Consider the following 25,646-nt stretch of genomic DNA (forward strand, 5'->3'; position numbering starts at 1 on the left):
GCTTCCTCGTAAACAGAGCCAGACAGACAACGCAAGAAAATTCAATTACACAACTAACAAGTTCTATCTCTCTTATGCAAACACACAACAAACACACGCCAAACAAAAGGACAGCAAGCGGGGAAAGAATGACTACTACACACAAAAGCCCTCGCACAAAAGCACAAATGAAATGAAACTCTCGCTCAACACACCACACACACACACAAAAAGGTTCAAGACGCACAGGGACAGCAGGCGAGGGAAAAAAAGTACGCAGCCGGCACACACACACACACACACACACAAAAAGTTATGAGACACAAAGAGACAGCAGGAAGGAAAACAAGTAAGAAAGTCTGTCTCCATCTAACCCGCACGTAAGCACACGCACACACCTCGGACAGATTGCTCCAGGAACTCGGCGATGGTGTCGGTGTTGTCAGAGTCGATGGATCGGGCAAACACAAACTCTCCCTCCACCTCTGAGAAGCTTTCTCAGCAGAGCCCGACGTCGACACAATGGCTGTCGCACCAGGGACTGAGCACAACACACACACACAAACAAAAACACATATCATTACAAATGGCAAAACTGCATCATTACAACCATTTCCTCTCTATAGCTCGGAGCCTTGAGATGACAAGGATGAAATGCCATCTCAACCAACTACCCACTCATACACAAACGCACAGTCTGAGAGTATACTCACAGATACACAGCCAGGGCAGCTTTGGGCACACGTACAAACACCCACACACATGCACGTACGCGCATACGAGCAGCCTTAAACCTGCATAACATATAGTCTTATGCTTGATTTATAATCTCGCTCCAAATATATGCCGACACTGCGCCAGAGGCCGACGCTGTCTCAATTGTTCTGCAATTACACCTTTGGTGATTTTTCCATACTACTGTGTCAAGTTTCTTTTACACTTACATGCATATACGTTCCCACAAACAATGGCGGCAGAGACTGAGCTGATTATAATGGGGGTGAAGATAATAAAAGTGAAACAGCAGGTGCTCATTGCAGTTTTTCTCAAACTGTGGGTTGGCCTCTGCAGGTGGGCTGTGGAAGGGGAAAAATGTGCTAACGGAGTTTGCCGATGCTATCGCGCTGACCATCAGTACGTAGCAGTAGCAACTTTCGGCTGCTCCCTTGCCACCAGGGGTCACCGACCGAGCTCTGCATGTTTGATTTGGCAGTTTTACACTTGACGCAACCCTAAAGGGGGTTTGTGTCTCCAGCTGCAATGAACCAGCAACACTTTTGCTTACCAAGAATTCAGCATTAAATTTTCTTCATGTCACTGACAAAATCTGTCAGGTTGTGGGCGTGAACTTTATTCACAAACTGCTGCTTTTACTGAAATGACTGCAACACAAAAAACAGAAAAGTGTCTATGCACATACTGGTGGAGCTAGGAAAACAAGAAAATGTCATATGGGCAGAACACAAGGCTGCTGCTTTTGCATTAAGTGCTTGAAAAACAATTACAACCTATTACATTTTACATTTTGTTTTACAGAAGTTGGTGCACAACACTTCTAGCTAGAGATATGTCAGACTTTGGTGTACGCTATGCTACGATACAATCAACCTTTAGTGCCACACAGTCTTTGTGAGCATGTTTCCAACCACTCTACTAGAGTTTAATTTATCCATTAAAAATAACTGAAAAGGCCACATATTCTTCTAAAATATCACAAGTCAGACAACACTTGGCTAAAGCAGCCAAGCAGCCACACACAGCACTGAGAAAAGGACAATACACTAAAGGTCAACAGATGCAGGTTTCATCAATTAATGATGACACTGCTGGGTTTTTCCCTTTACTTCATTTTATTCAGCTTAGTTGCTGCACTGAAATACTGTTGCAATTTCTGTACTACCAGAAAACCCAAAGAAGTGTGGGAAGCTGGTAGGGGATCATACCCTCAGGAGTTTAGATTTTGACTGGAATTTCACTCTGTAAACATCTTCACATTATGTCTACTTTTGACTTTTTGATTATAATTGAGGTAAATTTGATATCTTAACTTGAAGCTGACGTGAAGCGAACACATGTCATGTGACACGTGTCAACTGATGCCCGCAGTAGGCAGCACATGGATTTATACACACTGACAGAAGCTTGGCACAGCAGCTAGGCAATGCCAATCCTTAATGATGCTCTTCTCTTTATACATGTCATAGCTATGAAATAGGACTGTGGCATATCCTGGCACAGTGACATGCATTAACACAAAGCTGATGTGGGTCTTGCATCGAGGTTGTTGGACATGTACAGAGCATTCTGAGAAAATATATAGCAGCCACCTAGAGGGGAAAAGGGGGGGCTTTAGAAATCCAAGTTTGGTGCCACACTCACTACTATTTCATCATGCACACCAGAGGTTCTCAAAACTTTTTCTGGCATGCCCATTTCAGAAGCTAAAAAAAAAAAAAAAAATTCATGCCCTACAACATTTGTGAATTTTACTTAAATACAGGTCAACACAACAGCATCAGAAAACTCCTCTTTATTCCACTTTCAGATTTTTCACATGGTTATCGATGCCCCTCCTGCAGTGATCTATGCCCAGCAGCTTGAGAACCACTGATGTACAATGATCTTAATTACTGCTTGCTATGATAAATTTCTGCCTCCCAGATTTTAGCATCTAGTTAATTATCATGGAGAAGAATTAGGGTTGCAAGCAGTTATGTTTTACAGTAAACGTGAACATTCGCGTGAACCAAAAATTGAAACCGTTTCTAATCTAACTGCGTAATTGCTCAATGCCAAAGACGACAAGTGTTTAAAACCGACAATCCACTAGCCTAGTTGACAACGGTGGCAGCTCTCTGAGCTCGTGCCAATCTTCCACATCCAGAGAATGCAACATATTTCACCGAAGAGAGAATTTCTGTGATTTTAGTCTCTCTTCTCTTCAGTCTCCTTCCTGCAGGAGAGTTATGTAGGCTACACTGGCAGTGACAAATGAAAGTTTGGGCAGTATTTTGGGCTCAAACTCAGGAGGACTTGTGTCGCTTCATAAAAAGATCAAGTTCAAATCCACAAGAGGAGAGAAATCAGATCAGACTGATTAAGCTGAACTCAAACTAGTAGTTTGTTGTATGGCTGCCAGCCAGTGCTCATGGAAAGCTTTGAGTGTGTCATATAGATGTGTTTTCCTTAAAGGGCAAAAAACTTTTTAAAAATATTTTTGGCTAAAAAAAAAAAAAAAAAAAGAAGAAGAAAAAAAAACAACCCTACAAAATGAGCATATGTGGTGTATTTGTATCATCAGGTCCCTAAAGCAGCTAAATCATAAAAAATAAATAAATAAATACAAAATCAAGGACATGACCTTGGTGTCCTGTGTGGTAGCTACTGCTGACTAATAGCTCTTGCTGGTTGGTCAGGCCTTAGCAGGGGATGTATCTGGTGTAAATAGCATCAACAAACCCTCCCAGGACAACAACAGAGTTAGCAATGACAAAGACTGCAGGGCAAAGGCAATTGGATGTTTCCAATTAATTGAGAGAGATAAACAAAAATAAATTAATAAATAAAGGGCAAGAGCCACAAAGCATGTGCATACAGAGAAAAATTAATTCAACACATTTGCATAAATGCCATATTAGGAGGAAGTAGCAATGAAATGGCACAACTTAAGAAGACAGTATTGGTCTTTTAATTACATAATTTTGTTTCTGTCCACTTGGGAAAACTCACATAGCATCGGAAGATGGAAAGAGTAATTAGCATTTTCTTCAACAGTCTTAAGAAATATGCTTAAAAATTGTGTGTTATTTGGATGGCAACATACATACTCTCTCCCACACTCAGTCGCAGTTACCACCCACAACACATACACACACAAACAGTCTGAAAAAGGCACCGTCTCACTCTCAGACACACTCACTTACACACACACACACACACACATCCACCCTGCTGGAATTACAATGAGCATTACAATCATTATGTAGTTACGGCCTCCAGAAGCAGCATCATTGGCATTCAGGGACGACGCCGGCATCGTGGCGGGCAACGAGCACGCGGACAGACTCGCAAACAATAAACACGCACAGCGGTTTAAAGAAAGACAACAGGAGCGTTTTAAGAGATCTCTGGGTAATATTTTCATCATCATCACTAGGCCTTACCTCGCCATTGAGATAGAGGAGGTCAAAGGCATACAAACACACTTGGACTTTGATCTCCGAGGCATCCACATCCTGCAGGGAGACATCAACACACACGGATACATTTTAATATTTTCCCCTTTGACAAAAATATGCAAATAGACGCATCTTATTCACAAATCGCTACATCCAACCTTGGGACTTGTTACAAAGAGCTCTTTGATTTCTCTCCCCGTTCATCTTGAAAGTTAACCACCCAGCCTTCGCATCTTCCCTCTACCTCTTAACAGCCTCACACCTCCCTGTTGTGTTCCCCCTCTCTCAGCCTATTACTTCCTGCTCCTCAGCTCACTTCACTCACCTCTTCTGCTTCTCCTTCTCCTACTCTCACCTTTCTTGAACTTCATCCTGTTTATTCCACTCCTTGTTTACTCCTGCTGGTTTCTACACTCCCGACTCGGCCTTATTACTGGGTTTCCACCACAGCCCTGATGTAAAATTCCACAACTTTTCTACTAAAACCCAAGAAATGTTGAATTCCGGGGATAAGGCTCCACCAGCGTTTTATAAATCTATTACTCTGTGAAAACCTTCTTTATTAGATAATAACTTGCTTCGAACTAAGCGATGCATGAAATCAGGTTGCAACATTAAAATTTAAACAGGTACCCCTGCAGAGTTTTTGACCACTAGTAACACTACAAAGCAATGCTTTCAGAAGGAGATTTCAGGAGTGTTTGTGTGCATGCAATCGCAGCAACACACATTCTTACTCCTGATTTCAAACCATCCCAGTTTTCTGCAATGGTAGTGACATGCCAAGAAGTGCAATGCGGCACAGTCTGACTCAGATGGGTACCATTTAATGAATCTGCCAGTTGAGGAACTGTGAGGTGTCTGTTTCTCAGACTAGATGCTCTTCCTCAGTTGTGCACCGTGGTCCCCCAGTTCTCCTGTTCTGGTTAGATTCTGCTAGTTTGTGAAGGGAGTAGTGCACACGGCAACATGAAATCTTCAATGTTTTTTGTTTTTTTAATCTGCCAAAAAACTGACCAGTTTCATAAAAACATCAATTTTTTTGGACAATATTTGAACCCACAAAGGTTGATGCACCAGACAACTACCAACTTCAACTATCCAAACAAATTGCTTAAAAAAAAAAAAAGTTTCTCTAATGATCAGTCAGCCTTTTAATATGATAAACTTTCATTAATTAAAAAAAAAAAAAAGTGCCATTGGGACACCAGTGATGGCTGCTGACAACTAAAATAAAACGTTTATTTATTCCATTAATCATAAATTGACATTTATAACATTTTGGATGAATTTATTGTGAAAGTCAGAGTGTACTTTTACTGGTACTTTTTAGGGTACCTATGTTAATGTTACTGAGTACCAATTCACAAATAAATCAAAATTCAAAACTCTGGTACTAGAGCACACGTGGGTTAGAAGAGGAAAGACAGCAGGACCATGTGACATTATGCATGTGATGTGTTGAAGAACAACATGCAGGGCACTGGTCGTCACAGCAAGCTGAAAGCAGTCTCACCTGCGGTTACGCTTCAAAACTCGACACGGACGACGCTCTTTGCAGCACTGGTAGCACAAAATGCAAAAGCTGACTTTTGAAACTGAGGGAACATCTGGTCAAACACAAACTATATCTAAAAGCTGAAGAGTGTATCATATCTGATAGCCTGGAAACCAAATTCACTGAAGGACCGGCAGCTAACTCTAAGACGCTAATGAAGAAACACTTCACGGCTTCATTGACATCTTTAGGTAATTATTCAGTAGTGTTTTAATTTAGTTAATTTAGTTTAATTTAAATTTTTTAATTTAGTTATTTTACACTTAAACTTATGAACAAAGGTCTCGACACCTTAGTCGAGACTGTATGTCTGAAATCTTTGTACATAACCATAACGACAGTCTATTTAATACTAAATACTACTTAGTATTGTAGTATGGAAACACTGTGACCTCAAGCAACCTCAGACATTGTCAGACAGCGACCAAGGCAGTTCATGTGGTGTGTAAAATAAAAAGATTGCTCCCATATTCATAAGGAGTAGCTACAGCGGGTAGCTCTGCATGTTTGATTTGGCAGATTTTTTTTTTTTTGCTGGATGTGCTTACTGAAACAATGATAACTTTATCATTTTGAATGCCTTTAATTAGTAACTATGTTTTTAGGACCTTTTAAAACTATTTAAAGACCCATAAATGCCCTGATATTAAATGAAAACATGCACTGTTTTCTTTAAAGAAAAAGAAAAAGAAAAACAAGAGTTTGAAAACTACACCAAACTTATGAACAAAGGTAGATGTCTTATTTCTGTGTGACCTAACTTTTATATGATTTTATAATCTCAGTTTACCTATTGATCATCACCAGTTAGCTTTTTAATCAATAAGTTAAGGCATATCTATTCCAATGTATATTATACATGCAAAATGTATTAGCAAGCAAACTTCAGCTAAGTCCTTGGGTTTCTTTACTGGCTTGAAACAAACTTAACCAATTTTATCATGTGACTTGTTTTTATTTAGTGGTGCATAAATCCTCACTTGAATTATTCTGAGACTATTATTCTAAGCAGGTGCAGTTCTCTAAATATTCATAATTTTAAAACCCTCTGAGTGATTTAATGAGGACTGGACAGAAGAATTAAACATCTACAAAAAAAAAAAAAAAAAAAAAAAAATACCCACAACCCTCTGCAATCCCTAAACCTGAAGGATTTCTCTCCTTAATTCTCTTTTTCACACCCTCATTACTTTCCTCTCCACTCATTAATAATGTTTAATTAGTGCATATTGGGTTTCATCTCCTCAGCAGAAATATTTCATTTCAGGAAGCGTGCTTGTGGTATTGAAGCAGTTGAGATGTTACGAAATGCCAGAAGGGCAATACAATCAGTATGTGCATCAAACCATCATTACAAATAATCATACTTTCATAGTGGCAGTAACAGTATCAAAAAAAAGTCATCAAGATAATCATTTTCAGCAATTTTCATCACCATGTCCTCTATATTTTCCTCCTCATTTCTCTTTTCCTAATTTGCAAGGATGTCATCATGCATACAAAGAGAAAGTAAAGAGAGCAGTTTCACTCTAATGTGATTGGTGTAGTGGAAAGAGGCCGTTAGTCTGATCAAAACTAAATAAACACCTTGCTGACATTTGCAATCTCGACCACCACCACCACCCTTCTCGATCCATTTGACTCTTCCTTCTCCTACTTATCAGTCTCCCCCTCGTTCTGTCTGCTTTTTCTCTGTCCATCACCCTCAGTCTGCCGGATCATTTCACACTATTATCTCGCTCTACTCTACCTTCAAGTCTTTATCTCTGTCTTGTTTTCTCTCTTCAACCTTTTCACTCCTCCTCCTTTCTCTTCTCATTATCTCCTACCCTCTGCCTTTATGACTCCACAGCCATTTTATTTCCCTTTCCTCTGTGTCCATACCTTTCTCTTACGGGTGGTGAGGACCTGGAAGGGCTGGATCTGTTTCTTCTCACGATCCCAGGCCACCGCTTCAGAGTCCAGGACACAGGATACAACAGACTCCTTCTTCACCTGTGTGAAAAATGATGACAACAAACCAAGAAGGAAAAAGAAATAAACAAACAGATAAAAGATTGCACTCAACAGTGAGATGAGAAAGATGAGGAGGGCTTTTATAGATGCTGAAAATACAAAAAAGCCCGACTGCATATAGGTAACATCTGCTGCAGCAAACAGAAGATTGTCAGAAGATATAAAGTCTCATTGAAGTAAATCCAACAAACTCAGAGATTCAAACAGAGTACGAGACTCAACTTGGAGCTTTTAAAAGGCATGAACGCAGGCAATCATACTGAAGGCATGCTCAGGTCGTTTCAGGACCCGCAGCTGCCCTCAACTGGTTGCCAAATGCTTTGGAAGTCAGCATATTAACATTTTTCTGCCCTACATTTATTGCTACTCTTAGGCGGTCATGTCTAGTAACCGAAGCATCTTCTTTTTAACCAGTTTCCAAACTGTTCAGCGCACCCCCTCTTTTGGTTGGATACCCACATCTGGCCAGAAGCTTCACCAGAAACATTTTGCAGTTTGTTTGTTGTTTATCATTTCTGCATTAACTAAAGGCTTTGGCAGCTGATAGTTATTTCCCTTTGCAGGAAGACACGGATAGGGCTTAAGCTGCGGATAAACCGTCTAGCTCATGGGCAGATTATATTGACCATCACAGAATCCCAAGATCAAACCGAGCAAACGGAGCGGTGGCTAATTAGCTGAGCCACCAAATCGTGTGTGTGAGGCTTTAATCCCTTACTTCCTGGTCAATATGGGGACCTGCAGGATTTCTAAATGTCTAAATTTATAATCTGAATCAGACTGGGAGCTTATTAGCAAGTGAAATCTAAAAGGTAATCAACTAATAGACACCTAATCAAAGTTAAGAGTAAGAGACAATTTAGAGATAACAGCTTGTTTGCAAACAGTCTAAGATATCAAACACAATCAGTTCTCCTCATAAGGTCATTAGGCTAAGTGATGCATTAATTACTAATTAATGCATCTGCATTAATATTAATGTATTAATATTAATTCATCATTTGAAACATTAAGGCTCTGTGGTAGCTTGAGGAAAATTGGTTTTCCCCTTATTAAAATGCAAAATAATGCAGCAAGGTGCTGTAAAATCTAATCAAACCACCTCGTTCATGCAGGCAACCTGGGTTAGCGTGAAGTTTCACTCAGTCATTGTATTCACCAAACGTGCTGACACACACAAGACACGCTGCCATGAAAACATAATGTTGGAATAGGGAGCGTAAATTATTATTTAAGCATTTTCTTTAATCAGCTGTCTGCCACATTAATGATCAGTAATCAATTTCTGAGACACAAACTTCACATAACCAAGCGACACGGGCCATTTTTAAAGCACAAGTAAATTCAACATCTTAAAATTATGAACTATAAATTGCATAAACCGATAAAAAGAAAATTATTTCAAAAGAAAGAAAGTGGATGCCATCACTTATACTATCACGAGTGATGCAAATAATCAAGCAAAGATGCCAAAATCTGACAGCGTGTCTGTTTCTTCTTACAATTTTAGGAGGCAATAATGTCGAGAAAGAAAGGTGAGAGATGGCAAAGCAGAAAAGTCTGCAAATAATTCAAGAAATGCTGGCAAGGGGAGTGCAAAGAGAACAAGGCGAAGGCAGAGGAGTACCGGAGGAAATGGTGAGAAGGGGGAGACGGGGATGAGAAGGAACCAAAGTCAAAAACAAAAAAGAAAGGAGGTGAGAGAAGGCACCAGTCAAGACCGTCGACAGGCAATGAAGAGAAAGCGAGAGCAAATATGTAAGAAGTGTAGAGGGAGTGAGAGGAGAAGGGTATAAGTGGCAGAGAGGAAGACCAGAAAGGTGAAATTGCAGACAGGTAGTATCAAAGCTTAAAAAAAGATAAGAGGAAGAGAGGCTGAATGAGACAAGAGTGGAGAAAGAGAGGTGAAAAGAGAGCCAGGGATAGTGAAGAACTGAACAAGTATCATCAAGACATAATGAAGAAGAAAGGCAGGAAATGATTAGACAAGGAGACAAGAGGAAGTGGACGGAGAGAGCAATAAGGTGAGAGTGAGAGACAAAGATCCGTGTAGCTTTTATAGTTATTAAAAAAAAAGAGGAGGAAAATATCAGAAAGATGAAAGTTAGTTTGAGGGAAAAGTTAAAGTACAGATGTTATGAGAGAAGACGGGATACAGAGGTTAGATTGACTGAGGTGAGATATGAGCAATCATTTGAGTCATGCTAGCAAAAAGCTGCTGGACAGCAGGATGAAGGAAGAGATTCTTTTCCCCCCGTGGCAGAGGTGTGCTAGTTCATCTAACTGCAGTGTGAGCATCTCCAACATTTTAAATCTGATCTTTAACAACACAATGAATCCAATTTGGAAATTCATTCTCTAAAGCTCCTTCACAATAATTCTGCTGGATTTTCTTTTAGCATCATTAAAGCCTTTATAGACCTTTTTCATAGCTGACATTATAACGTGTCAAAACAGGAAAACCACAGCTACAATCAATAACATTAATGACGGTTTGATGCCCTTAGCTGAGCTGATCCTGGTTTGTTACCGTACACCGACTGGGAAGGCTTCCTCGGCTACTTAATGGACCAGTCGCAGCTGTTAAGGTTTGGAGTTCCACCTAAGCATTTCCTGCTATGATGAGTCAAACTGTCTGCAGTGAAAGGGCACTTCTAGAAAGCTGACAGTAAGGAGATATAAGGGAATGAATGAAGAGCGAGACAGCTTTGAACCGTTGAATGGTGATAAAGTTAATCACCAAAGACTTACTAACCCCACAAGACATGAGGGTTTCCCCACGTTAGAGAGACCTGAATATCAGCAGGATATATAACAGTTTTAGAAAACAAGTTCATATAAAGTAGGTGGACATATAAGTAAATAATTTAAAAAAAACAAGTGTTTTAAACTATTTATACACATTTCCACCAAAAAATGCTGGTGCTGGTGCCACCTTTTGGCACCACAATACTGCTGGGCCTGAAGTTATAACACCACTGTCAGGAGGGTAGAAGCACAGTTACCACAAACCAATTATCAACTCTTGGCAGATGCAGCCACAGATTCTTCCCAACATGACTTTCTTTCTACAGAAATTACCTCACCTTGGTGGCAACACTGCCTACTAACTGCTTCTCGACCCTGCTGACTGGTGGATTGGTTATCAAAAGGCACCGAGGCAGAAACTGGCTGCTGCCACAGCTGGGTGGAAAACGAGGTATTGTTGAGGTGGGAATCGAGAACTGAGAAACTTGTTCCCAACTGCCCAATTCATCAAAAACATACTGTATGCCTCCAAGCTTGTTTTTACATTTTAACCTACGTTTTGCATGTTTTTTGTTTTATAGTTGTACAACACAAAACAATGATGTCAAACTCGTGGAAGTGGACTGCACACCGGTGTCACATGCCAGCTTTTTTTTTTCCCTACACTGTATTCACACCACAGACTGTGTGGGGCAGTCACTGTGACATCAGCCATTGGTTTTTGGTTCTTTCTGGAAGTTGCGTACTTGCTCTGGATGGGAAAGCGTCAAGCTATGAGCTAACATTAGCGAGCTAGGTTAGCAAACTTTCACCATGAACTGTACCAATGCAACGCAGCCAATTCTGCTAGTTACTGCCAAGTAACAGACTAATAAAATAATTTTACTCATGAAGCATAAACTTCTCAGTCATATGTTGTGTACTACAAAACAAGTCAAATTATTAGCCAGATAAACACTTAAAAATGCTCTCAAAAGCATAAAGAGATCAAACACACTGGCGATGGTCCAACCCAGTCACTCAAATTAGCTTATCTACTGTTGTATATAGTGTTATCAATAAAATCTTATAGTTATCCCCTTTTAGATACTTAAATATACAAGTGACACTAAACTCAAGCAGCACAGATTTAGTTAGAAGCTTCACAAGTGCTGAGAGATGAACTCAGGGAGGGATTTAAAAACAAAACAGAGCCTCACAAAGAGCCAATCAGTTAACACAAGACACTGATTAGATTTGGGGGGGTTTTTCCCTGATGACATGTTCACAGGTTGGAACAATTAACGGCTGGCTGTACTGACGTCTGGTTGGGCGATGACCTCTGTGAACCGCCGTGAGTCCGTACAGTGGAAAATTAGCCTGCATGTTTGACCTGCAACTGCAACCTTCAGGTCTGCATCTCCTCTTTCTCACCCTGAAGTTAACACAATACATCCAGGATTTAATTAATGTCAACCTTGACACCACAAAATACTTTGCAATATGATCAGACAAAGTGTGAACTCCACCAAGGTTAAGTTTGACCTGCAAAAAACTCCATGCACTTTACAATAAACTAAAATCATACACCAAATAATGACATGATGTGATCCTTCCGCTTGGTTGCACACCGCTGGTGTGTTGCTTTTTTTTTTTTTTTTTCCCTAAATTTGTTTTGAGAAACACCACCTGTTTCCTCTAACAAGCTCTAGTTATTAATAATGTCTTAATAAATTCTAGCACAGGAACCCATTAGAAGTATTACACGTCTATTCTGAAGAATTCATCTGACTCAATAATCTGCTCTAATTAGCACAGACCAGATGGGAATTTATTTAATGTCAATGACGTTTTAATAATGTCTGTGCATCCAACAAAAGGCTTGAAAACAAATAAATGAAAGCAGAGTGCAAACTGATGTAGATTCATTTGGTACCTGACTGCAGTTCCTTACTACAAGCAGAAAAACACACTCAGCAGGCACTGAAGCAGTGAGCACAGTCAGATAACCTCAGGCCAACTGCCAAAGTTTCAGGTAGTGGTGCTCTTTTTCCTCTCGCCCCACGCAAGCAGATCCTCGCTAATTTGGCAAGCCTTCCCACGGCTGCAATTTAAAGGTAAAACTGCAACAACTTGTGTTTTTGACATCTATTAGAGAAATGACAAGATGGTTAAAATTCCCATCCTGAGTGGATGACTCAGTAAATCAAAAAAAAAAGAAGGAAAGAATTCTAACGGCCAGCAGCAGCTCTTAGTGACTGCAGGAAGAGGTCAGGACAGGAAGGAACAGATAAACTTTGAATAAGGGGGGGTTAAAACTGAGAGTCTGAGGCAGAGAGAAGTATGCACATGGAAAAGAGACAGATGAGAGATAGGCAAGAAGAAGCACCAAAGTGACGAGGCAGCGAGCAGGATAAATGTGTTCAGCTGTTATCCGCTACGCTGTAAAAGGCCTCATTTGACAATCACACTCTCCTCTCTCCCAAAGGGCTGAGCTGCAGCGTCTGAGTGTTTTACCTTGGGAATGCGGGAGATGATATCTGGGTATTTGCTGGTGTTGTCTTCCTGGTTGCGGCTGAATATTCGAACTTCTCTCCACTCTCCAAAATGTGAATCTGTAGTAGAGGAAAGCCAAATAAAAATAAATAATAAAATAAGGCACAATACAATAGATAAACACAAAACAGCATGATTTATGTGTTGGTTAAAATGTGTAAAATTACAAAAAAAATCTGGGATGTTATGAGCAGATAGAATGACTTGTAAAGAATTTGTGTACCTCAATGAGGAAGAACAGCAGCTATTGTATTAACGACTAACCACAGAGCATAAATGTGTAGGTGGAATTCATTACCAGCTCACATTACACCAAGATAACATTAAGATGGCTGTTGTGTCAGATAGGACAAAACACTCTGCAATTATAAAATCATAACTTGTGTGCTAAAATCGGATATTTAAAGAAAAACATCAGTCCGAAAGTGTTCTGGCAGCAGCTCACTACATAGACAAAGACAGACACGCATTGAGTCCAATTATTAAAAATTACCTTCAATTCATTTAGCAAGACCAGTTCCCAAGATTTAGTTGATATTGCTGCATATTTAAATGCCCCCCCACCCCCCCCCCCCCCCCCCCCCCCCCCCCCCCCCCCCCCCCCCCCCCCCCCCCCCCCCCCCCCCCCCCCCAATTCAGTAGGAGCTTTACAGACGACGAAGAAATAAGTCTCGGGAGTGAGACAGGAACTACCCACGCTGTCAGATTATGAGATCATATGGTCATATTCAAAAGATATATACATCAGCAATAATATGCAGACAAGATGGATCCCTGGCCAATTAGCCCCAATTTTCTCATGATCTATAGCGGTAATCGGTTCAGACTAACAACATTCTGTACGTAAACATGTATTCTGAAGGAACATATAGCTGAAAACATTAATGGTCACTCTAGTGTGTGTGGGTGATCATTATACTGAGGCTACAAAAACAATTACTCTACCAATTATTTTCTAGATAATGGATTACTGTCAGGCCACCAGAATGTCCAAGTGAGCAAGTAAATGGCAGAAAATCACAAAAAGCGACGCTGACACATAATGTATTTCAGCAGTCCATCTCATAGAACAGATAAGCACCTTAGTATAATCAATCCAGCTGTCTACATATGCAGCATAATGGCTTGTGTTTTGTATTTAATGTAATTTAAATGCATAACTACATGATTGTCTATTAGGCTCTTAGTTCATATCCAAATGCAGGTTACCTGCAGCTCTCTGCTGTGCAAAAACAAAAGTTAGCAGCTGCTCCTCTGCTCGCTCAGGCAAGGCAGTCTAGTTTAATATAAAATTTCATGTAAAACAAAGAAAAGAAGAAATGCATAAATTTAAAGGGGAAATATATTCGTTTCCAGCTTCATATTTATATTCTAGGACTCTACAAAGAAGAGCTTTGCTTGATTCACAGTTCAAGATAATCTTCATTTATCTTTTCTTTTGTTTAGGTGCAGTTAATCTGCTGTATGAAACAAGCCACTTTAGCTCCTCTCCCTTTAACTCAGCTGTCTTCTGGAGCTCCTGTACTCATAGCTGTGTACCTGACATAAGATATAAGGATATCCACTAACATCATACAAAGCCAAAGAAGACTCAACTCTGTGAAACAACATTTAGACGAGTCTGAAGCCTAAGCTTTAGGCACACAGGGGATTGCTTGTGCATACAATGAGCTCGCTATTTGAAAATTTGCCATGTTATGTTTAGGTAAAAAAAAAAAAAAAAAAAAAAAAAAAAAAAAAAAGGAAAGCATAATAGTTACCCTTTAAGAAACTAATGTTCTTTCCATTTTGAAGTACAAAGTCATAAAATCGTGCCTCCCCAGTTAGAAGATGGAGTGCTGGCTAAAGCTGGCCTTGAGGTGGCAATAGTCTGCATAAATGGTAAGTAAACGGTAGAACATTTAATCTGTACTTACTGTTGTATATTTGTCACTAAATAAGCTGCACATAGAACACTGACCATGCTGTATCCATGAATGCTCGCTCGCCAAAAAAAAAAGAAAAAAGCTTTGCGTTGTACTCTTAGATATGCTAAGGATGGCTGAATGGCTCCACCTTCCTAGGGAGCAAAACATTGCTCATTTCTCCAACTGGTACTACTTGAACCCGTCAGTTCGGGTGTGATGTCACTCCCAGGTTTGACATCCGACTTCCCAAGGTAAATAAACCACCAACGGTCTGGAATTTCTGCTGGAAACTTGCTCTGATAATGAACTTATTTTTTTAACAAAAGTTTTATTTTTGCCTAAAATTATATCTTCAGTGTTTGGTTCAATGACAAGGCCATTATTAAAGAGGGTGACGATATTCATGTGTCAGCCTTGGGACCATCTCTCTGCCTCATGCCCAGTGTTCTCCTTGAGTTTCTGCTGTGTGCAGGGTGCAGTCTGTTCTTTTCAGATGTATGTGGGAGGATGTGTGGCGTAGGTCACAGGTTCAAATTATCATACGTTCTAAGCTATCCACACATAGTCACTTTCTTCATATTGTAATTAGCTTTTCTGGTAAATACAACACACACCGCATACTGAGTACAGTGTGTGTAAGGACTACAAACCGCTTTGTGGCCAATTGTGAAATGGGCATTAGATACATTTACTGCTGAAAGTTCAATAAACTAATGTTTCAAAAGCTATTGAAAATTTTCCTTGTTAATACTCAAAAGTGTGAACATTAGGACAACTGTCCTGTTTTTGACTTTAGCCTTTTGTGCCTTTCATGACTTCTCTTCTTTTCTCAACACGACGTGTAGCTGACGATTACATTTTACAGTGGCAAAACATACTAAATTTCAATTTCAATCCCCATTTTTTAAAGTTAACTACCTAAGATATGCTGCTTTAGTCTGTATTTTTTTAACCTTCAGCCAGGGACATCTAATTATTTTGCCCATTTACAGTCTCTCTCTTTTTTTTAAGCTGTCATACACGGGGAAACACTGACTTTCTGTTGACTGCAATATCTGAACACATTTGCATACACACACGCATGCACATGCACACACACACACAGACACATGTTGAACTTAGTAGTGTATCATGAGTCCCCCTGCTGGCCATTTTAAGGTAAAGTCCACTGCAGTGAGCCGAGAGAGAGAGCGAGAAGAGGAGGACGTCATAGGGCTCGCTCGCTCGCCTCCCTCCCTTCATCCGTTCCTCTGTTTTGTTTCTCTGCTGCTCTTCAGCTCTTCTTCTCAATTCAACTCAGTTCAAAAGGCACTTTATTGGCATGACTGTCCAAATTAACAATACAGCTGGAGGGGTTTACATTACAATCTCTCTCTTGCTGCGTCTTTTTACGTCTCCCTCGAAATTTCCCTCTCCTTTCTCCTGTTGTGTTTGGACCCTTTTTCTCAGATGTCTCTCGTCTTCTCTGTCTCCACCCTCTTGCTTTGTGTCTCTTCATCTCCCTTCCACCCCCTCCTTCCTCCTCCTACCCCTAGCCCACAGTGGCAAAAGTAAGCCTGCTCTGCCCACAGGCCCAGGGTTAAAAGCAGCACTACTGTTATCTTAAAAGAATAGGCGCAGGCACACATATACACACTGTCAAGTGTGAACAGGCAGTGAGAGCCACAGAAACAGCAATACCTCATACTCAAAAGACACAGCCGAAAGGTATATGCATGCAAAATCAGCCAGGCATATGTCCTGGTGCCAAATGCAAGAAAAACAAAAAGTTGCATCTGTCACTTTGCCATCTTTGCGCACAAGCACACACACCTGTGCGCGCTCTCCGTCGTATTTGTACTCGCAGGTGAACGCTGCCTCGTCAAACTTCTTCATCACCTCGCCAACACCCTTAGTCGGGTGAGCCAACATGGGTCTCAGCGGTACACCTGGAAGAAGAAAAACAAAAAAAAAGGGTGAATGGCGGGAGAACTAAATGGCTAAAAACAGCCAGACACCAAAAGTCATGCATTTTTCATGAATTATAAATAGAAAGTAATTTGCGATTTAGCCCAGGAGAAGTTTCCTTTCATTCGCCATTTTTTTCTGGTTTTTGTGGAGAGAAAGTCTAGCGCTAGGAGGGCTAGTGCTAACACGGCTTCAGGTTACAAGAATCTTGTATCCATTTGCAAAATAAATAAATAACTAAAATAAAAATATTAATAACAAAAAAATGTTGAAGCTAATGACACATTCCCACATGACACATCAGCATCACACCCACAACTGTTTCTGTGACAAAAACCACAGTCAAAATTAGTTTGTTTGTACTCTCATTTGGCCTCAATATTAACGTTCTCTGACTCACAGCCCCCTGGGCTGCGCTGCTAAGTTAAGCTTCAAAAGCAGCAGACATAGGATGATATAATGAAATATACCCAACAAATTCCTTTAATTGCAGCTTACAGAGCAAGAAGCCCAAAATGAAAGGACTGTAACATTTTGTCCAAATTGGCCAGCGTTAAGCAAACACTCACCAGCTCCTTTAACTATCTCACATTTCAGAACCAAACAGCCCCCAGAAGAAACAACTATTTACCTGCCAAAATCGCTGCTAGATTGGGCTAACTGACCAACAACGGCCAATTTAGTTTCCCAATTTAGTATCATTCAGATGGCTGGTATTAATTTCCTACCTCGGTGCCAAGGCTCCTTATCACAAAAAGCCTGACAAGAGTATAATTGGGAGCTAATCCTTAGTTTAGTGCTATCTTCTATCTTTCTGTGATAAACGACTCAACTAAAATAACTGACTCACCTCCACTGAATGGATCAATAAACAAACACCAATCACAGCTTTGGATCTTAGAACCTTTCTGCCTCGTGACTGGTTGCTTACCTGGAGTGAGCTTGCAGTGATTGGGCAGCTGGTCAATGCCCTCTTTTAGCAAAACAGGGATCAGGACGTTGTAATTGGGCATCTCGCTGGATGGGAAAGAGAGCAGGGCAGCGAGTTAGACACGAGACGGGGTGTTGGGAAAGAAAACCAAAAACCAAACCATAAAAAAAGAAGAAGAAGAAGAAGAAGAAAAAAATCAATATCTTCAAAAAGGAAAGTGAGGGAGAATGAGGGATGGGACTTAAGGGGGGCAATGAGGCATTGTGGTGGTGCGGAGGAGAGAGTGCAAATTGAAACAAGGGTGTTTGTTGAGGCTTCAGTTACCAGTAAGTCTGTTTGAGAATGAGACTCTTTTCTTCAATCCACGCCCGCCTGCTCTCAGCACTCATCCCCTTCCCTGCGTCGATCACAGCGGGAGGAAAACCTATAAGGAAGGAGGGGGGGGAGAGAAAAATGCATTTCAAACAGATCTGTGCAAGTGTTTGAACATTTGTATGACCTAACATTTGTTGGATGAGAGTTCAGAAGCACTTCAAAGGCCAGGAAATATACAAGACTTACAGAAATTACTTGTGTATTGCTGCACTACAGTGTGTGTGTGTGGTGTGTTTTATTTTTTTTTTTTTGCCCAACAATGAACAGCGAAGACTGGATTTAATTCCCCTGAAGTCGAAATTAATTATTTTGTTTACCACTTTAACATTAATAATTATGATACATTTAAACTGCGACTGAATAAAAATTTATCAAGTTAAATTATTCATTGCCACGATCCTCTTCAGTTCAACAAATAATTTGATCTGAGTTGACCTGCCTGATTAAATAATAGCTAAATAAATAAAAATGTTAAGAAAAACATTTCCAGACCAGGCCACAGATCAATGCAAATTTCCCCTATGAGCCTCTGGTCTAATTGACTCTTATTAAAGCACACCTCCAGTCGTGACTAAGCAACACATTTTAATAAGTCTGGTGTTGGTAAGAGCAGGTTGGATCAGTGCTGAAAGCAGGTGGTAAAGCGAGGCAGTCAAAAGTTTCTTCTTAAAGAGATTAATTTAGCAAACAGATTGGTCAGAAAATGCGTTAAATATGTCAAATTGCATTTCACCGGAATCCTGTTTCCATCTATAGATGATGTTTACTGTCTTTTCATGCATTAAATTATGGGAATTTGATCTGCGACGGTTCTAATTCATGCAAAGAATATTTTAACGCTGATTTAATGACTAATCTAAAAATAAAACATATCATTACTTCATCTAACACTCCACCTCCCTCTCCATCGTTGTCACCTCCAAGTTGGGATTTAGATTCAACTTCTGCAAAAAACTAATTGGATCATACCACCAGAAACCTAATTATTTCAACCATTTAAAGCACGCCAAGTTTAACCTGTTAGAAAATATATGAAATATATGTTCATCTGAAGTATATATATGAGACTCCAGCAATCTGAACTAAGCACCATTTTTGCACCAGTTTAGGTTGCCTGAGCTGACTGTGGTTTCTGTGCAAAATCTAAATAGTTTTCACACTTTTCCTTGCGCTGCATCCCAAAACTAAAAGGGAATCATGCAAGTCAGTGGCTTTGGGAGGCTTCCACAATAAACATGTCCATGATTTGCAGATTCTGTCCGCCATGATTTTCTTCCCGCAAAAAAAAAATCACCTAAGTTCTGCTGCATAATGTTACGTAACGACCGGTCTTAAATCTGTCAAAATGTTGGCTGCTTCTTGAAAGGCACCGGAGAATAAATGGCTCAACACCAGCGACACGTTGGTGGAAATATGTACTTGATCACAGCCTAAGACACATCTACCAATTTGATTTTGCTTTGATCCATCCATAATCTCCTCCTCCACCTCCTAATCTAGAGTCTTGTTTTGTTTTGGGGTTTTTTTTTTTTTTTCAGTGCAGAGAAGTTTATTATGAACTATGCCTGAAGCTTTCAAAATGCAAGCAAGGCACAGAGGGATGACATTATAAACCTCATATCTTATTCTTTTCCGATTTAGTAATAGTGCGACAACTCCCCAGTCATTTGCTGCACAATGTGAAAAGTTTCCAGCTTGATATTGAACAAGCTGACAAGGACTGTGGATTGGGATTCTATTAGACCCAACCTGCACAGCGTGACACACAATAAACCCGTTGGTTCTCACAAATCAAGTGAAATCATTCCAGAATTTAGTCTTTTCACTGTTAATCTTCTTTCTCTCCATTTCTCAAGTTTTGGGAAAGGAACTGTAACACAAAAGAGTGGCACTATACTCCAGCTGTGTAAGTTCAATAGGGAAGGATCTTTTAATAGTCAGTGCTGACAGAGGGAATAATTTAAGCAAACAAAAACTACTTTTATATACTTATGGAAATCTGTCTGCTGTTTTTTTTTAATGAACCTGAAAACAAACAAAAAAAAAAAAAAAAAACACATGAACCTTAAAATTACCTTGTCCAGGTGGTGTCAGGCAGACAGCTTGGCTCAATGCAGAGAGAACACTTTGCTCAGCAAGACCAATCCTCAGTTTCCCAGCCAGAGACCTGCCCATTAAAACCAGAAGATCAAGAGCAGTTGGAGGAGAGACCCAGTTTCAAATCAGTTATTGTACCTAGCTACCTCTGACAACAGCTGCAAGCAAGGACTGTAAATAAAAGATGGATGCAGACACTGTGACGCCACCCATAGGTTGGTGAAGCCCCGTTTTGAAGCCTTGATCTGAGTATTTTGGTCTTCTTGTTTTTTCCCCCGTTTCTGTCTTTTTTTTTTTTTCTCTTTTCTAACACGACTTTCTGAGTTAGGGGTGGATCTGACTGAGAAAACCAGGCGTACTGCAAACTTAATTATTGCCAACTATCAATCAAAAATGCCAATTGCAATTTTGGCTTTCAGGATAAGAGGATCACTTTTTCTGCATTCATTTTTGCTACAAAGTCCTCATTTTGACTTGTGCCAAGTCTATTACAACTCACTGTTTAGTTCAGCTGGATCAATAACTGAAAGAAACCCTTTGGTCAACAAGCTCTATCAAGAAGAAGTTGTAACATGTTTCTGTAGGTGAACCCGTGGCAGGATCATTAAGGGTCTCTCTAAGGGTTTCTCACCCTGTCGGCTTTTGGCAGCACATCGCTAAGAGCTCTGTGGGTTGCCAGCTCTCCTTTGACTTCCCTGTGGATACCACACTGGTCTTCCAATGTGTGCGAGTCCACTGCCACCGCCACCCCCCTCCCCGGGCCTCTTGTTGCCCATGTCTGCACATGCAGAAGCTGCAAGATGGAGGTTGCAGGTCTTCTTTTTCCTGCAATTTATTTATTTGTTTTTCCATTTACATTAAATGACTTTTTATGAATAATCGAGTCAAATAATCGAGATTATAGCTAATGACCAAAACAACAAATCTGGATTATGATTAATTGTGTTTATGGCTTTTGCCATAATCCAGCAGCCGCGCTTAAGCACACTCTGTTTAATAGTCTGTTTTACTTTAGATCTAGTGATTGAGCGACATATAGGTTTCACCATTAAAAAGAATGCAGGTCAGAGATTTCTGCTTTTGCTTTCGTTTTCAGACTCCAAGACTACATCCACCTTTTATATACATGGCTAAACACTTCTAACATACACGGGGAGTCACGAAGTCACTATAATGCATTTCTGTGTCTATAAATGTGCAGATGCCCATGTACGCCTGTGGTCACATGTGAAGCCAAGCCTGTCTGTATATGTGTGTGAGAGAGAGAGAGTCTTATTTTACCTGACTATGTAGCGGGCCTCTGAAAAGCGGCATGCCACAAAGAGCCCTTTGATGATGTCGATTTCTTATTCATGGCCTGAGGCAGGCAGGAGAAAATTGAGATTCACAGAAGAAGAGCGAGAAGAGACAGAATGCAAAAAGACTGAGGTCACTAGCGAGTACAAACTCCATGTTCAATTCAGAAAAAAATAAATAAAAATAAAATAAAATGACCCAGCAGTAACCAGGGATGGAAAAAGGAACTAACTGCACAAGAGAGTCAAACCAGGTAATAACTTATTCAAATGGTGGAAAATTAACCTTGCCCCTCTGAAGTAGACAAATAAACAATTAATTTCTCGTTCAATACACAATCACATTAACATTTCCTTTCTCTCCCCCCCCTCCATGACCTCAATACTGAGAGGCAAATAGAGCGAAAACAATATTTTCCCAAGACTGCTCTCTTCTAATGAAAACGTTATTCTGTGGCTCACCGAGTTCCCACTCATGCTGGCAATTTCCTTCAATTTCCTGAACACGCCCCCTGCTGTCAGACTGGCCGGCTGAAACATCATGCGCTGGTTGCTACGGGAGCTCTCGGCCACTAGGCCCAAATCTCCTTTCTCCTGTGCCTCTGCTTTGATTTTGTCCAATTGTCGCCCTGGAAACAAGAGCGAGACGGTAAATAGCGGCCGCCTCGCTGGCTGATGAGCCTCAGAGAAGGGTGGCATCAGCAGTTAGGCTGGGAATGCACAAGCGTTTGGGTGCAACAGAGTGCGTCCACATGTTTGTGTGTGTGTGTGTGTGCGTGTGTGTGTGTGCCTATTACCAGTGGCCTGAGCAACAGCTTTCATCAGCACCGTCTCGCCAACACCAAGCTCCATCCCTAGATAGGCGGGACCGAGCTGGTTCAAACACAGGTACACACAGCAGAGCAGGTCATCTAGGAAAGAGAACACACAAAGGCTTTGTATACTCAGAACAGGAACACACACACACACACACACACACACACACACACACACACACACACACACACAAAAACAGATACCAACAAAAACAGCATTTAAGCCAAAAGTAAACCCACATACAGACACGCAAACTCAGACACACGGACAGACACACAAACAGGGATTCAAATACACAACCACACTCTGAGACACCAACAAATGCACAAACGTGGGCACAGAAAACTCCTGACATGCAAAGAAGCACTCGCAAGTCACATTCAAACACATAACAGACAGACAACACAACACTGAGGGGTTTCCGCCAAAAAAGTTGTTGACTATGGCGGCTTTGGCTTCAACCAGCCCTCGTCTCGTCTTCCCCAGAGTCCCCTGTTCTGGGTGCAGGCTTTTTTTTTAAGGGTTTCCATTTTTTAAGGGTTGCCAAGCATGATACATTCACTGTAGTCACCACCAACTTCTGCTATGACTAAACTGGATGTACACTTTGTTGTGGTTCATTTATGTTGCATCACATTTGGTAGTTGCAGCTGTGAATTTTTAGACTTTTAATAACATCAGTGTCACTAACTCACTGTTTTATAGTTTTTTGGGGTTTTTGCTCTTACTTAGTGTATATTAGGTGGCAGTAAAACTGTCAATATTAAGAGTTTTTGTAGTCACTGTTGACTGACAACAGGCAAAAGGGATTTACTGTAATTCAAAATTCTCTGAAATGTGTCTCTCGCCCACAAAGCCCAACGTCATTAATTTTTGGATACTTTTGCAGCTCCTACTGAATTTGGCAAGGAAAAATATAAAATTGAGGTAGAAGCTTCAAACAGCAGCCTCGGGCTTAAGGGGTTAATATAGTGCTCTCCACCAGCTGTAACCCTACTTTTCTGGGGCAGACACAACAGCAGAGCTACATACTGCAGATGCAGATCTACACAGACATAATGGATGAGAGAGAAGAGAGAGAAATGCTTTCAGGCTACACCACTGAGAGAGAGCACTGAATCTCATTTAACAGTTTTTCCAGCATACAAGAATTTCTTGCTTATCAAATGTTCAGTAATAACAGGAAAGTGCACAGATTTCTCTTAAAGAAGGTAACGTAGACTCATCGCTTTTCCTGTATGCAACCAAAAAGGCTCATTCCTAGCCAAAAAACAAACAAAAAACAAATAGACAGCTAGATAGATGGAGACCTTGTTGATCCCACAAGATGAATTAATTATTATTAAGAATTATATATCAACATTATTAAGTATTTTTGTTGTTGGAGACTGATTGCAAGTAGTTACAGCAATCAACCTGCCACAGGTTGAGTGTGTCGCACTTTAATTGCAATGTGTTTGCCTGGTCGGAGACAACCTGTTTGCAAACAACGTAAGTCCACTGCATAAGACTCACTGCAATTGCAAACTTCTAAATGCAGACAGATTGCCAACAAACTGCAATCGATTTCAGTCTGCACCGACGAGCCCAACTCAAGGGACTTGGCCCAACTGGTTGCCAACTGGTTGTATTCTGGTTATAGTCCTACATTTTTAAAGCATCACTATTTGTGGAGGAATTTCTGAATGATTTATATGAGCTTGTGGCTGGACTCTGAAAGTAAGTATTTAACGTAAATTTCTGTTTAATGTGAATTTCTGAATATGTCGATGGCAAAAGATTTGTGATTTTCACCTATTTACAGCAGTCAATTGTACTATTATCATGCAATCTTGACAAACCAATTGACTGTAAGTGGTTGCAGACGTACTCTGGAGCTTCAAACCAACCATTTGCCACGGTCGAAATAATTTTGGCTACATTCTGCAACTGTTTACACTGGTGTGACTGTAGCATAATTAGGGGACATATGTGGACGGGTGTCAGCTGAAAAGGCAAAATGTATTAAAGTCACAATATTCGCCTGGTTCTTTACGCCTTTTTTAATGATCTTTAAGTTATTTAAATAGTTTTTATATGACCAAAAGCAGTCAACAGAACAGTAGAATAATGAGATATGTTAGCCCATTTAATGACTGTAGATTTGTATACAAAAGTACTGCTGCATGAGTGCACTGCTAAAGCCTGGCTGCTGGGTGAACTTAGGCTTGTCACAGACAATCATAAACACAATGAAACACAGGCAGAACAACACACACACACACACACACACACACACACACACACACACACACACACACACACACACACACACACACACACAAAACACCATCAGATTCCCACATGCTCATACACACATCGGCCGACTTGTCCTCCCACTTTTATGTGCAACCTGGCGTCATCATCATCTCCTTGATAGAGCGGCTGGCAGCCAGCTGCCTGTATAGCTACATCAGCATGCATTATGGCAGAGATAAAACAGCATTTACCTGGGGAGAGCAGCAGCACGGAGCGAAGCAGGTTTGACAGTGTCTCGATGTTTCTCAGCCTAGGAAATGACAACAGGATTGCTTTTAGACAGGGAAGACGAGTTAAACGAATTTTAAGGCCATCCTGTAAATACTGGTAGGTAGGAAATGAAATTTGTCTGGAGGTTTTAATCGGAAATGGGGGTGGGGGGGGTGCTGAGGAGGTAGATGAAGTGTTCATTTATGAAACACTATACATCAGGTTCAGATAATAATATGTCATTGCCAGGAGATTTGTCATTCAATATCCTTTAAAGATTAAAAAAGTGTTTTCAACTGGCAGAAAGACACTTGCGTTAAAGAAAACATTATTGCAGTTTCTTGTTGTTTTAGCCATTTTCCATCAGACAGGTTTCCAAAACAACAGATAAAACTAAGGTGGGCAACGTTAAAGTGAACCTATCATGCATTACCTTATTTTCTGTCAAATATATAGGGTTACAATAGTAGTTTTCATATTAAACATGACCAGTGATTCAAATAATGGAGTCAGTGTACGTACAGTACTGCCTCTGAGGGGCCTAACTGCTCACACAGTTTTTTCTTCTCTTGGCTCTTGATATGCTCAGTGAGCGCTTCTGTTCAAACCTTCTGTTCACAAGGACAGCCAATCAGAACAAAGTTGGCTTAAATGGAGGGCGGCCCTAAATGCTTGATATGACAGGATAAACTGAGGGGCTTCACTGAGGCCCAGCGTAAAGCACATCAGGATTATTTTAACTGTGAATCTACTTTA

The 25,646-nt window shown here is 40.5% G+C and overlaps 1 protein-coding gene across 1 annotated transcript in view; it reads right to left on the reverse strand.

Moving 5' to 3' along the window:
* The window catches only part of lig1 (ligase I, DNA, ATP-dependent), a 60,889-nt gene that overhangs the window by 18,896 nt on the left and 16,347 nt on the right, over nucleotides 1-25,646 (reverse strand). Inside the window, 15 exon segments of the mRNA XM_030751782.1 lie at nucleotides 378-478; nucleotides 480-520; nucleotides 4,143-4,214; nucleotides 7,600-7,710; nucleotides 12,976-13,050; nucleotides 13,053-13,073; nucleotides 16,734-16,849; nucleotides 17,800-17,885; nucleotides 18,124-18,223; nucleotides 20,250-20,341; nucleotides 21,553-21,613; nucleotides 21,616-21,628; nucleotides 22,029-22,195; nucleotides 22,364-22,477; nucleotides 24,872-24,930. Of these exon segments, the coding sequence (XP_030607642.1) occupies nucleotides 378-478; nucleotides 480-520; nucleotides 4,143-4,214; nucleotides 7,600-7,710; nucleotides 12,976-13,050; nucleotides 13,053-13,073; nucleotides 16,734-16,849; nucleotides 17,800-17,885; nucleotides 18,124-18,223; nucleotides 20,250-20,341; nucleotides 21,553-21,613; nucleotides 21,616-21,628; nucleotides 22,029-22,195; nucleotides 22,364-22,477; nucleotides 24,872-24,930 (1,229 nt within the window).

This window comes from Archocentrus centrarchus, chromosome 17, assembly GCF_007364275.1.
Source record: "Archocentrus centrarchus isolate MPI-CPG fArcCen1 chromosome 17, fArcCen1, whole genome shotgun sequence".
Classification (NCBI taxonomy): domain Eukaryota; kingdom Metazoa; phylum Chordata; class Actinopteri; order Cichliformes; family Cichlidae; genus Archocentrus; species Archocentrus centrarchus.